At 50.8% G+C, this 14,368-nt stretch overlaps 1 protein-coding gene across 1 annotated transcript in view; it reads left to right on the top strand.

The window, feature by feature from the left end:
- CLSTN3 (calsyntenin 3) overlaps nt 1-14,368 on the top strand; it is a 44,558-nt gene that overhangs the window by 27,433 nt on the left and 2,757 nt on the right. Inside the window, exons 11-18 of the mRNA XM_015413045.1 lie at nt 2,251-2,307; nt 2,871-3,028; nt 3,209-3,357; nt 5,136-5,362; nt 7,267-7,437; nt 9,008-9,153; nt 9,269-9,404; nt 14,239-14,354. Coding sequence (XP_015268531.1) covers nt 2,251-2,307; nt 2,871-3,028; nt 3,209-3,357; nt 5,136-5,362; nt 7,267-7,437; nt 9,008-9,153; nt 9,269-9,404; nt 14,239-14,354 — 1,160 coding nt within the window. The remainder of the gene's footprint in view (nt 1-2,250; nt 2,308-2,870; nt 3,029-3,208; nt 3,358-5,135; nt 5,363-7,266; nt 7,438-9,007; nt 9,154-9,268; nt 9,405-14,238; nt 14,355-14,368) is intronic.

Here is a 14,368-nt window from a genome sequence, read left to right as displayed (position 1 = left end):
GACGTCGGCGGGACGTTTGATCCGGCGGCCGCGTGGTAGTTCACTCCGGGGCAAACAGCCACGCCTCCCCCCCCCCGCGCTATCCGGTCCGTGTGACCGGGGCCATCAAGACACAAGTCACTGTTTTTAATTCACCAGGGCCTGGTTTGGAACTGAACCGAGAGGAGCAAAGGTCCATACTCTGGTGACAGGAGCAGATCGGAGCTCTCGGTGCTGAGTTCCAGAGGGGCCGTTTGTTTTAGTCAGGTGTGGCAAAAATAAGCAGCAGTCTTGTGGCTCCTTGGAGAGAAACACATTTTATCCCAGTGTACAGTTTTCATGGCCCTGACCTGGATGGCCCAGGCTAGTTCAATCTTGTTAGATCTGGGAAGCGGAGCAGGGGTCGGTCCTGGGTAGTACTTGGCTGGGAGGCCGCCAGAGAGATTCAGGGTCGCTACACAGAGGCAGGAAGTGGTGACCCACCTGTAAAGGCCTCTTGCCTTGAAAACAGTTTAGGGTCGGCTTACGTCAGCTGCGAGGTGATGGCAGTTTTTTTTAATGGGCTGGGCCCCATTTCTTCAGATGCAGTGCATGGATTTCTTGCAGTGCTCTCATTTTTTCGTTGGGGGTTTGAAAAAAGGCAAACGGGAGGGTCAAAGCAGTGTGAAATGCAGGAGGAAGAAGAGGAGGAGGAGGAGGAGGAGGAGATTGGATTTATACCCCGCCCTTCACTACCCAAAGGTGTCTCAGAGCAGCTTACAATCTCCTTTCCCTTCCCCTCCCCACAACAGACACCCTATGAGGTAGGTGGGGCTGAGAGAGCTCTGACAGAGACTGCTCTTTTTCAAGGACAGCTCTTATCAGAACTACGGCTTGCCCAAGGTCATCCAGCCAGGCGCAAGTGGAGGAGTGGGGAATCAAACCCGGTTCTCCCAGTCCGTGCACTTAACCACGACACCAAACTGGCTCTTTGGTGTATGGAGTGAACAGTATGGCGTGAACAGGCCTGTAGCTATGGTGGGACATTTTGGGGGCATGCCCCCTTAATTAAAAGCCCCGCCCCACAAATAGCCATTCCAGATACCTTATTTTTGAGGAGACACACACACACCCCCGCTGGTTGCTGTTGGCAGCAGCCAGGGTGAGAGCGCCAGGGCTTTCCCTTGGGCTTCCCTCTCCCTCCCACTGTGGAATTCTTGGGGGGGGGGGCATCATGGGGCAGGGGAAAAGACAGCCCAGAAGGCATCTAAATGCCTTTTGAGTTCCCTTCCACAGGGCAAGAAAGCATAGAAGGGCATTCAAGAGTGGCGCCTTCAATACATCGCCAACAAATCCCCCTTTCTGCTGTATACCACCCAGGTCATGGTGAGTCTTTCAGAAGCATTCCCATGAGCCTTTGGGAGACATGCAAATCAATTTCACTCCAAGTGAACTGTAATTGTGTGAAATTTCTGTCTAATCAAGAAAAATGCAAAGACTGTTGACTAGTTGCGCAAAGGCTGTCAGCCCCTGTATACGGAAATAGCTTTCCGATTTCCAGGAAACCCAGCTTGGAAAGCCAAAATGCCCTTCCAGATCCCTTATTTTTGAGGAGACCCCCCCCCCCCCGGCTGGTTGCTGTTGGAAGCAGCCAGGGTGAAAGCACCACAGCTTTCCCTTGGGCTTCCCTCTCCTTCCCACTGTGGAATTCTGGGGGGGAAAGAGCATCATGGGACACGGGAAAAGACAGCCCAGCAGGCATCTAAATGCCTTTTGAGTTCCACAGGGCAAGAAAGCATAGAAGGGCACTCCTTTCTGCTGTATACCACCCAGGTCATAGTGAGTCTTTCAGAAGCATTCCCATGGGCCTTTGGGAGACATGCAAATTAATTTCACTCCCAAGTGAACTGTAATTGTGTGAAATTTCAGTCTAATCAAGAAAAATGCAAAAATGCAAAGACTGTTGACTAGTTGTGCAAAGGCTGTCAGCACCTGTATACGAAAATAGCTTTCCGATTTCCAGGAAACCCAGCTTGGAAAGCCGGCTTCATCCTTGCTGTCTTCAGCCCTGTGGTGCCAGACAGTAATCACAGTCCCACGTTTTTTTATTTCCCAGCCCAAAGACGGGGCCTCTGAGCTGTGACCGTCTGGCTGCCTCCTTTGCTAATGAGCCGCGTGTGGGAACGGACACCCCACAGTTCGATAACCCCAGGAGTGCCGTCTTCCTTGGCTCGCCAGCGACTCTTGTTCAATGCTCCAGATTCAGTCCTGTTTTTGTTTCCTTGTTTGCAGAGGAGAAAAACAAAGACAAAATGAAAGGGAACGAAAACTTCACCGATGTGGGCCAAGGTATGCCGATCCCCTCCTTCAGCGAACATCTTCCTCCTCCCCTCTTCACGCATGACATTTCTCCCACATGACCCTCCCGTCTTCACCACTGGGAAAAAGTCTTGGCATCTTGGTAACGTGGCAGTTTGGCTTTCCCTGGACCGGGCGGTGGTTGGCTCTGGGAAGCTGGGATGGGATGTGGTTGACATTTCCATCGAAGGTGGACTTCCTTTTTTGGTCAAAAAGTTGTTCCCTTTTTGGGGCATCCCATCGTTTGCCGGCCACGTTTGCTTTTTCCCAGATTGTCTCTTGAAGAGCTTTTTCCTCCTAGAAACCCTTTCAGAGATTGCAGAGATGCGTGGGGCCTGCACACTTTTCCCTCACAACTTTCGACCTCCGTGCCACTGCCTCTGTGTCTGGTTGGCTGCGCATCCAAGTCTTCCCCCCCCCCCCCCGCTTCCTTCTTTTCTCTGCCTCTCCCGCCCCCCCACATGATTTACCTCCTCCCCTGTTGTTTTGTCCTTTTCTCCCCGTTTTCACTTCACCTGTCTCTCACACCGTCCCTCCCTCCTGTATCGCCACAGGAGACCCTCTGCCGATCCACCACTACTTCCACGGTTACCTGGCCGGCTTCACGGCACGCCCCGGCAGCCTGGAGAGCCGGGAGGTGATCGAGTGTCTCTACGCCTGTCGCGAGGGGCTGGACTACAGTGACTTTGACAGCCTGGGCAAAGGGATGAAGGTACCCCCTTGCCCTCCGCCGGCATGGCCTCCCTTCCCCCCGCTAGCACCTTGGCTTCGCTCCCTGGGATTTGCGGCTGCTCCCGCCTACCACAGAACCTCCCCTTGTCCTCCCGTGTGTCTCTCGGCCACTGAACTCGGGCCTCCCCACAAACCTTACCATGGCCTTCTTTCCCAACAGGTTCACGTCAACCCTTCCCAGTCTCTTCTCACCTTGGAAGGGGACGACGTCGAGACCTTCAACCACGCGATCCAGCACGTGGCCTACATGAACTCGCTGCGCTTTGCCACCCCGGGGGTCCGACCCCTCAAGTTAACCACGAGTGTCAAGTGAGTAATACCGCTTCAGCGGCGTCGTAGCCCGCCTGGTCTTGTGCCACAGGACTACACCTTGCTCCAACTTCTTGGGCAGAATGCCACAAATTAATGGCGATTGTTTCAGAGAGTCGGCAGAAGAACAGCTAGATTCACGTCCAGTAGTACCACAGAGACCCACCTGATTTTTGGGATATGGGCTTTTGGGAGTCAGTGCTGCCTTCGTCAGATACCTCTGGAGGAGGGAGCCCTGAATCTTGAAATCTCATAGCCTGAAAATCTCATGCCTTGAAAATCTTGTTGGTTTCTAAGTTGTTACTGGACTCAGATCTAATAAGTTAAGTTGTTATGTTGAGAGCCAGTTTGGTGTAGTGGTTAGGAGTGCAGACTCTAATCTGGGAGAACCGGGTTTGATTCCCCACTCTTCCACACGCAGCTGCTGGGTGACCTCGGGTCGGTCACAAGTTCCTACAGAGCTGTTCTTTCCAGAGCAGTTCTCAAGAGAGCTCTCTGAGCGCCACCTACCTCACAGGCAGTGTTCCCTCTAAGCTGAGTTAGTGTGAGCTAGCTCACCATTTTTTAGCCTCCAGCTCACACGTTTTTGTCTCAGCTCAGGAAGGAGGGCTCCAGAGCAAACTAATTTATGTAGTAGCCAAATAGCTTGCTCACAACTTTAATGCCAGTAGCTCACAAAGTAGAATTTTTGCTCACAAGACTCCATGGCTTAGAGGGAACATTGCATAGGGTGTCTGTTATGGAGACGGGGACAGAAAGGAGATTGTAAACCGCTCAGAGACGCCTTCGGGTTGGGTTGGATTCAACTCATCGTCGTCGTCTTCTACTTACTTCAATGGTGCCATCAACATATATAATTTTATTGTATTTATTAAAACATATTGTATTCTGCCTTTCTGGCAGCAGACCACAAGCCAAGGTGGCTTACAAAGGGTACAGGGCAGAGTGACATAAGCCAAGAAGATGGGCCCCGTCTCAAGGACTGTGTGATCTGAAAGGGTGCACAACTGAGGGAGGAAAGGCAAAGCCAAATATAATGCTCGCCCTTTGTTCCAAACAAGAGTTGCTATGTTGAGGATAATAATAATAACAACAATTCTGCATACTGCTTGGGGGTTCACAGCCTGTTAACCTTGCCATTGGAATGGTCTCATAAAGTAGGGGAGTATTGTCCCCTGACTGCAGATGGAGGAACAAGCTGAGCGAGAGGGAAATGCTCCAAACGCCACCGAGCGAGTTTGTGGCAGAGTCGTGCTCCACTCCAGGAACATCTCGGTTCTCACCTGAGCCCCTTAGCTGGAATGCTACTCCAGCACTGGATTAGGGATACAGTCGACGCGAGAGCGTGGTCCCGTTCATCTCAGCGTGTTCCTCAGAACCCAGCAAAGAGAAATTGCCCAATGAAGATGTCCATCTTGTCTATATCACATCTCTTGTTTCCTTTGTCGGTAGTGGAGGCTCGGGCACCTATAAGAATCACATCTAGCTGCTGGACAGGGTAGTGCTTCCTGGCACGTATGAGCTTGTTGTGGAAATGGCATCCGGGATGTCCCCAGTTTGAATCTGGACTCTGCCATGAGTTCACTGGGTTCCCTCCCAAAGGCGACGGTGCAATTCTCACAACATGGTTGGGCGTGAGATACTCAAAGCAGAGTGCCTTCCCGTTGTGATCCACCAGTTAGAGATGTTTCTGGGTGCACATCACAAAAGGGAGGCCTGTCGTCTCCAAGACTGGGCCAGTGTTGATTCTCTTTCTCTCGGTTTCTGTCTTCCATCAGGTGCTTCAGCGAGGAATCCTGCGTCTCCATTCCAGACGTGGAGGGCTACGTGGTGGTGCTCCAGCCCGACGCTCCTCAGATCTTGCTGAGTGGCAATTCCCACTTTGCCCGGCCTGCCTCTGACTTTGAAGGCCCCGAGGGGGTCCCTCTCTTTCCAGACCTCCAGATTTCTTGCTCCATCTCGCACCAGGTGGAGGCCAAGAAGGATGAGAGCTGGCACGGCACAGGTAACGGAGGTGCTTTAGAGGAGAACTTGTGGCCTGTGGGCCGGGGTGAGAGAGGGAATAACAGGAGACTATCTCACTAGAGTAGGAGCTGTGGTGGCTCAAGTGGTTAAGACGCTGAACTGCAGGCTGTGGAAGGTCGGTAGTTCAGCAGTTCGAGGCCAGAGTGTGCCGCATGACGGAGTGAGCTCCCGTCTCTAGTTCCAGCTCCTGCCAACCTAGCAGTTCGAAAGCAAGAAATTGCAAGTAGATAAATAGGTACCGCTTCGGTGGGAAGGGAACAGCGTTCCGTGCGCCTTGGTGTTGAGTCATGCCGGCCACATGACCATGGAAACGTCTTCGGACAGCGCTGGCTCTTCGGCTTTGAAACGGAGATGAGCACCGCAACCCTAGAGTCGGATTCAACTGGCTTTCGAGCAAGGGAACCTTTACCTTTTACACTTCCTTTGCTCCTCTGTTCCTTACTCATACCGTTGGATGTTCTTGAGAACAGGGCATATCCCTTCACTCCAGTCTGTAGTTGTGAAAAAAAGATTATGTTGCGTGTCATGGTATTACTGATGAACAGTCAGCACTTCTTTTACTTGATGGCTCATCTGGGGGGGGAAACCCCTAGTCTTCCTTTTGGGTAAAAACAGCAGCAGTTCCAAACAGGACAAGCGTCAGATGTAAGCTGCTTTCACACCCGTTGGATAATGCACTTTCAGTGCACTTTAGCAATTGTTTGCCACTGGATTTTCCTGTTTTACATAGGAAAATCCAGTGGCACATGATTGCTGAAGTGCATTATCCAACGGGTGTGAAAGCAGCCGTACTCTCGTTACCATAATCCACTGTTTTGAACAGAGTGGAATGCTAATTTAGTGGAATGCTAATCTGGGGTCTGAAATGTATCCGCTTTAATTAAATCCTCATCTATATGTACTTTAAAACCAGAAACAGAATTTATGGTAACTTGATCCAAGGCATTCTTTGCCTTGATCCCCTGATGGGCAAGATATTGGACTCTTTGGAGTCACTGTTTGGGGGAAAGGCTGAAAGCCCCCTTTCCTTGTGTTATAGTTGCGATCAGAATTAGCCCACCACCACCCCTGCCCCTCAGAGCCAGTTTGGTGTTGTGGTTAGGAGGGCAGACTCAGCACTTCTTTTTCTTGATGGCACACCTGGGGGGGGAAACCCCTAGTCTTCCTTTTGGGTAAAAACAGCAGCAGTTCCAAACAGGACAAGCGTCAGATGTAAGCTGCTTTCACACCCGTTGGATAATGCACTTTCAGTGCACTTTAGCAATCGTTTGCCACTGGATTTTCCTGTTTTACATAGGAAAATCCAGTGGCACACGATTGCTGAAGTGCATTATCCAACGTGTGTGAAAGCAACCGTACTCTCGTTACCATAATCCACTGTTTTGAAGGGGAAAGGAAAGGAGTTTGTAAGCTGCTCTGAGACTCCGAGTGAAAGGCGGGGTATAAATCCAATCTCTTCTTCTTCGTCGTCTCTCTATTCACTATGACTAGTAGCCATTGATGGACCCAGTTTGGTGTAGTGGTTAGGAGCACAGACTATAATCTGGGAGAACTGGGAGTCCTCCACATGCAGCTGCTGGTGTGACCTTGGATCAGTTACAAGTTTTTTCAGAGCTGTTCTCTCAAGGGCAGTTCTCGAGAGAGCTCTCTCAGCCCCCACCTCCCTCACAGGGTGTCTGTTGTGGGGAGGGGAAGGGAAAGGAGATTGTGAGCCGCTCTGAGACTCCGAGTGAAGGGCGGGGTATGAATCCAACTCTTTTTCTATGAAATGACCCCTGTGAAGGGCGGGGTATGAATCCAACTCCTCTCCTCTCCTCTTCAGTCTCATTTGTAGCTGAGCTCTCTCTGTCTCTTTTCTCTGATTCCGTCTTCCCTCCCTCGCAGTGGCAGACACACGGATGTCCGATGAGATTGTCCACAACCTGGATGGTTGCGAGATCTCCCTGGTTGGAGAAGACCTAGACCCAGAGAGGGAATACCTGCTCTTGGATGGAGCCTCTCTGCGGCAGCGAGGCCTGGAGCTCATCAATACCTCGGCCTACCTCTCAGTCGCAGGTGCGCACCTTTGGGACAGCGCCGTCTACTTCTGGCACCTCCCCTGAGGCAGCGAAGCAGTGCTTCGAGCACTGCAAACGTCTGATCGCCCAACGACTCTCTGGTCCATCAAGACCAGCAGAACCTTGTGTTTAAACCCAGTTATGCCTCTCGAAAGAGTGGCTGGATTTGAGTTTGCTAGCATAAAGGGTGCCAAACTCTCTCCAGTTCACCGCAGTCTGTATGCCCTGGTGCTTTTCTCCAGTGCTGGAAGTGATTTTAGCTGCAAGAAAAGTGCCTGGAGAGTCAGACAGCAGGTGTATGTGTGGGGGGGCCTTTGCACCCCCTCCTACAGGTTCCCTTCTTCACTGAGAAACAGGTTGGGGGAGTGGAGATCAGGAGTGGGGAAGGACGAGCGCATAACTCCTTCCTCACCCACTGCTGTTCGCTCGCCTTCACCTCCCCCCCCCACAGGCTATTTTCTCCTTCTTCCTGCCCCCAAGTCTGGTTTTAGAACCTCGATTGTGAGACAAGCATGTCTTGAAAAGCACTTGAGGGGAAAAGCCGTTCCAAGTTGCCTGTTTGTTATGCTGCTTCGCGGTGGAGAACTGAACTGCTGGGATCTTATTACTCATGAGTTATGTGTCCCATTTATTTCGATCGGGGTCCCCAATGTGATGCCTGTGGGTGCCGTGGCAGCTGCCAGAGCCAGTCTGGTGTAGTGGTTAGGAGCGCGGACTCTAATCTGGGAGAACCGGGTTTGATTCCCCACTCCTCCACATGCAGCTGCTGGTGTGACCTTGGGTTAGTCACAAGTTCCTACAGAGCTGTTCTCTCAAGGGCAGTTCTCAAAAGAGCTCTCTCAGCCCCCACCTACTTCACAGGGTGTCTATTGTGCGGAAGGGAAGGGGATTGTAAGCCGCTCTGAGACTCCCTCGGGTAGTGAAGGGTGTGGTATAAATCCAGTCTCCTCCTCCTCTACCTCCTCCTTTGCTGGTGCCCACCAAGTGTTCTCAGAAAGTGGGAGGGACCAGGTGGGGCTTTTGCCTAACTGGGTTTCTGATTGGCCATGCAGTTTTTAAAAGAACATTGCTTTGGCAGCAGCTGCCACCACAGCACAAGGATCTTCACTATTTGACTGGATGACAGCAGCCATTTTGTGGCTGCCTCCACTTCCTGAGGCTGCCATTTAGTGGCTGTGTCCAGTGCCCACCACCCTGTTTCAGAATTACAAAGGGGCCCACAGGCTCAAAAAGGTTCAGGACCCCTGATTTGGACACTTCGTTTACGAATTCAGTGTTCCCTCTAAGCTGAGTTAGTGTGAGCTAGCTCACAGGTTTTTAGCCTCCAGCCCACCGATTTTTGTCTCAGCTCAGGAAGGAGGGCCCCAGAGCAAACTAGTTAATGCAGTAGCCAGATCGCTCGTTCACCACTTTAATGCCAGTAGCTCACAAAGTAGACTCTTTGCTCGCCAGATTCCACAGCTTAGAGGGAGCATTGTTTATGATCCCATGTCTAGGCTCTCGTTGAGCCAGCTTGGGAATCCGTTTTTATTTATTTCCTATCCTCACATTTCCCTTTCCATCTGCAGGTGTGGAGAGCATTGCCGTGTACGAAGAGATCCTGCGGCAGGTGGCGTATTGCACCCGCCATGGCGCCGCCCTTTACGAAAGGAAGTTCCGCCTTTCTTGCACCGAGATGAATGGCCGTTACTCCAGCAACGAGTTCACCATTGAGGTAAAAAAAAGCCTGTCACGGTGGCGCTTGTGGAAGTTCAGACCTCGATGAGCATGGTAATGGCCAAGGTCAGCGGGACCTGTCTGAACTCAAGTGTGTTAACGTCTCTCCTCAGGTGAACGTCCTCCATAACATGAACCGAGCCGCTCACCCCAACCACATCATGAGCTCCCAGCAGTTCATGCACCGCGGCCACCACCTGCCGCCAGAACTCTCCGGCCACAGCCTGGCTAACGTCCACCGCAACTCCAGTATGTACCCATTGGCGGGGCTGATTCTCCCACCAAGCCAGTCAGGCATCTCTTCAGGGCAACACCGCGAGGAGCCGCCAGTGCGCCTCAGGAGCTCCGCCCTTTCCCAGTGGTGTGGGACATGGTTGGCATCCCCTTCTGGACCCACGCTGCCACTAGCCGTCGAAATTTGGCTTTGACCGAGCCAGTGGCAGCACGGTCCCACGAGCTGACAGGTGTACCTCGCTTGGGGCCACAAAACACCTCAAACCGGCCCTGCTAATTTATGTTCTCCTCACAGTTCAGTGGGAATAAGAGATGGCCAGGGTTGCCCACTCTGGGTTGGGAACTGCCTGGAGATTTTGGGGGTGGAGCCTAGGGAGGGCGGGGCTTGGGGGAAGGGAGGGGCCTCAGCAGGGTACAGTGCCACAGAACCCGCCTTCCAAAGCAGCCATTTTATCCAGGGGAACCGATCTTTGCAGTCTGGAGTAGAGATGTAAAATTTCCGGAATTTTTTTCCCGGAAAAAAACGGAAATTTTCGGAAAAATTGAAAAAAATGCTATATTAGCATTTCTTTTGTCTTTTCCAGATTGAAAGTCATTCTGTTACTTTAGGAACATAAAATATGACTATGGACATTTTTACTTGGCATGAAATTATCACAACTAGCCTATTAAAAATATAGTGTATCCCAACAATTATTACAAACAGAATACCCAGCCACATGCAAAAACAAAATTGAAACCTTTTTCTTTTCTTTTGACAATAGCACCTCCTAAAGGAAGAAATGCATCTTGTTCTTGCATTGGAGAGTTCAGTTTGTAACCTAGGACTTGCTTGTCCTCAGTGCACAGAAATTAGATCAATCTGATACCATATATATATATATTTAGAAATGATTTGGAAAATATTTGAACACCTTGTCTTAAAATATTTTATTCATCATGTTAAAATAAAATGTTCCATAATCTATTTTTTTTTCTTTTCTTTTCTTTTTCCAATTTTTCGGGGGGTGGGGGGGAAGGCTTCAGGGGAAAAACGGGGTTTTCCCGTTTTTTTCCCGGGCCTTCACATCTCTAGTCTGGAGATCAGCTGAAATACTGGGAGATCTCCAGGGCCCCCTTGGAGGTCGGCAACCCGAGAGGGGGCAGAACCGCACGTGCCATTTTTAGGAGTTTCCTGTTACAGAGGGAGTTGTGCTGGGAAAATGCTGGTTGCGGTGTCAGTCACTGGGAGCCAGGTGAGACCCGAGCAGGCTCACGGCCAAAGCACTCGGCCGTGGCTCAAGAGCTTTCATTGGCTGAGACAGCAGTGGCAGCAGCTGCCGCCACCCACACCTCTGTTTGCCTCCACCCACCCTTCCTTGCCCCATCTGGCTACTGGCTCGCAGGAACTGTAGTCACAGCAATCACTGCCCCCGGTAGGAGGCGATGCTTCCCATTTCTTTGCGGCCGCACCCCACCCCCCTCTTGAACATCTGCACCGCCAGCCACCGCAAACCAGCCTGCAGAACGTTGTGAACTGTCACAAGATCCCTTCCTCTTGCAAGAGTTCAGCCGCCGTTTTGGTTGCCCTGGCAACAGGTGACCAGTGTTCCCTCTAAGCTGAGTCAGTGTGAGCTAGCTCACAGTTCTTTAGCCTCCAGCTCACACATTTTTGCCTAGCTCAGGAAGGGTGTCTGCAGAGCAAACTGATTTATGCAGCAGCCAAATCGCTCGCTCACAACTTTTAATGCCAGTAGCTCACAAAGTAGAATTTTTGCTTACAGGACTCCACAGCTTAGAGGGTCCATTGCAGGTGACTAGAAAGGGCAGCTGAACTTTCACATGGAAGAACCTTGTAAGCGTCCGTGAACCTGCACACACAGCTTCCTCATATTATTATGGAAGAGGCTGAGGGAAGAGTGGCCTTAAAGAGAACAATTTCCTCTCACTCCAGGCGGGGGCAGCAGTCAGTAAGCCTGTGGTCTCTGCCGTCTCCCATATCCACTGCCTGAGGTGCTTGCCTCGAGGTCATCTCTCTCTTTTTTTAAAAAAGCCATTTTTAATTGGAACATTTTACAAGATTTAATTTAATTTATCTCATCACAGTATAATATAAAAGCTATAACAAAAAATAAGCTAAATAAACTTAGAGAAGAGAACAAAATTCAACGCAGGACCTAACGGGGCTTTATCCAACAAACTGGCATCTGCAATTGGATCCATCTTGAATCATTTCTTCAGTTTGAATCTTGTGGAGAAATAATTCATAAAACAATCGACTAATTTTGGTCTCAGTACATTGAAATGGTTGCCTCCAGGCCATCTCGTTAGACAGCCGGCTCTGAAAGTGGCAATGTTGCATTGCTCCATCTTGGCTTCTTAAAGCTTTGCCTCAGTCTGCTGCGGGTTGTATTTAGGAGGCTGACCAACATCTGGGGGCGACATGATCCCCTTCAGTTGGTCTGAAAGGTTTATTTCCCTAAGGAGCATAGTGCAACCCCCGTGTGGTTGGCAATGGGCTAATCGCTCCCGCAGTTCCTCCTCATGGAGTCGTATGCGATGGATTCCTCCGCAAATAGAGAAGGCAAGGAGGAATTTCACATTACCCCTTTTAACCCATTTTGAAGCCGTTTTTGATCCGTCATGGAGTAAACTGGTATAGGGCTGCCATTTCACACATGGCTTTCCCCATCCGGTAAAGAGCTGGATCTGAAGCGGCTTGCCATTTCAGATTGCACCGTTTTTTCCCACTTTTCCCCCGCTGTTTTTTCCCGCGTGGGTGATCTCTGGCATTTTTTTTTTGAACGTTCGCTTTATAGCACTATAGCAGTATAACAAAACACTCCAGGCAAGTGATTACTAAAGTACACTGAAAGTGCATTATTCAGTGCTTGGGAAAGCGCCCAAGTCTCTGCCCCCAGCGGTATCTCCCAAGTGCCCCCTTGCTGACTTGACTTTCTCTTAGGTGAAGTGAATGTTTCCATTCCTTCATATGGACAAGGGCTGCAGGTGGGAAGGCTGTTAGGTAAAACGCTTCAGCCCCGTTTCCTAAACGGGACAGAAGCGTTTGTGTCTGAAATTACAAATATATTCCGATAGGGAACCGGTTCTAAAATGGTTCTGTCTGAAATGACAGACCAGAAAACGTTCGGGAACCGTTCCTCTTCCGGATTATATCGTCTGTCTGAAATTCCTCAAGGTCTTTTCTGGTCCCATTAATCTACATAAGAACACTTCGGGGGGAGGGGGAACCCCACAATTCTGTGTATTCATTTTAAATCTAAGGGAAATCATATCCAAGGAAAGATTTGTACGTTTCCAAGTTCCCAGCAATCTGCAGCACTCCAACATGGCCAAGAAAAGTAAACCAGACTAGCAACGCTCCCTCTAAACTGTGGGATTTTGTGAGCAAAAATTCCACTTTGTGAGCTACTGGCATTAAAGTTGTGAGCAAGCGATTTGGCTGCTGCATACTTTAGTTTGCTCTGGAGCCTGAGCTAAGACAAAAATGTGTGAGCTGGAGGCTAAAGAACTGTGAGCTAGCTCACACTAACTCAGCTTAGAGGGAACACTGCTGACTAGGGCTTGCAGAGGATGGAGTGGGGTTTCTCCCTTGCTCCAGAGTCAGGGAGTGATTTAGGCTGCTTTCAGTGTGCTTTAGTGGTCATTTGCAAATGACCACTAAAGCACTGAAAGTGCATTATTCAGCGCTTGGGAAAGCACCCAAGTCTCTGCCCCCAGCGGTATCTCCAAGTGCCCCTTTGCTGACTTGACTTTCTCTTAGGTAAAGTGAATGTTTCCATTCCTTCATATGGACAAGGGCTGGAGGTGGGAAGGCTGTTTGAGGCCAAAAACCTGCCTTTGCCTCCTGACCACGGGAGGCCTCGTTCTTAGGCAGCGGGAAATATAGAGTGCCTCTGATCAGAGGACTGTGCCTCTGGAGGTGAAGGTCCCATGAAGCTGTTGCCAGGCTGTGTCCGTCCCCCGTCTAACCCTTTTTGAATGCCATCTCAGGCACTGAACAAATCCCTGTCCTGGGTAGCGGAAGGGAGGTGAATTTATTTCATGTATTTCATTTTATCTTTATCCTGCCCCTTCCCTGGTAATCGGGGTTTGGGGCATTTGATAACATCAATACAAAATGGCTTTTCCAGAGCTTTGCTTTTGCATCTCATGTGGCAAAAGGGCTGCGACTCCAGACCTGGAGCTGGCAACCCTCCCCCCCCACCCCCTGCCAGCAACCGGGCGGGACCTGGCAACCCTAGCTCTGGTTAGGACTCGGGTAGGAGATCCCCAAGGAAGTCCAGGGTCCTTATATAAAGGCAGGCAATGGCAAACCACCTCTGAACATCATTTGCCTTGATAAACCCTACGGGGTCACTAGGTCAGCAACAGATAATTAGAAATCACCACCCTGGCTGTGCCTTGATGCAGTGGTTAAGAGCACGGTCTCTAATCTGGGAGAACCAGCTTTGATTCCCCGCTCCTCCATAGGCAGCTGCTAGTGTGACCTATTCTCTCAAGAGCAGTCCTCGAAAGAGCTCTCTCAGCCCCCACCTACCTCACAGGGTGTCTGTTGTGGGGAGGGGAAGGGAAGGAGATTGTAAGCCGCTCTGAGACTCCGAGTGAAGGGCGAGGTATAAATCCAGTCTCTTCTTCTTATATGGAGTCAGACCAGTGGTCCATCTAAGCCTAGAACTGCCTACTCTTCTTGGGCCGTCCAGTGCCTTGGGGGTCTTTCCCAGCCCTGCTGCCTTAGGTCCTCTCAGTGGCAATGCTGGGGATTGCGCCCGGGACTTCTGGCATGCAGAACATGACGTATCTGCCCTCTTGTGACTGAGTGCGCATTCCACGCTTCTCTTTCCTGCAGTGGTCCCCAGCGCTGCCACCATCATCATTGTGGTGTGTGTGGGCTTCCTGGCCCTGATGGTGATCCTGGGCGTCTTGCGAATCCACTCCTTGCACAGGCGAGGGGACGGGCAGGAATGAACGGGGGCGGC

The sequence above is a fragment of the Gekko japonicus genome, unplaced genomic scaffold, assembly GCF_001447785.1.
Source record: "Gekko japonicus isolate JY-2015 unplaced genomic scaffold, Gekko_japonicus_V1.1 scaffold2557, whole genome shotgun sequence".
In the NCBI taxonomy this organism is placed as follows: domain Eukaryota; kingdom Metazoa; phylum Chordata; class Lepidosauria; order Squamata; family Gekkonidae; genus Gekko; species Gekko japonicus.
Note: the sequence above shows the minus strand (reverse complement) of the source record. Positions and strands in the feature narration are given on the sequence as shown.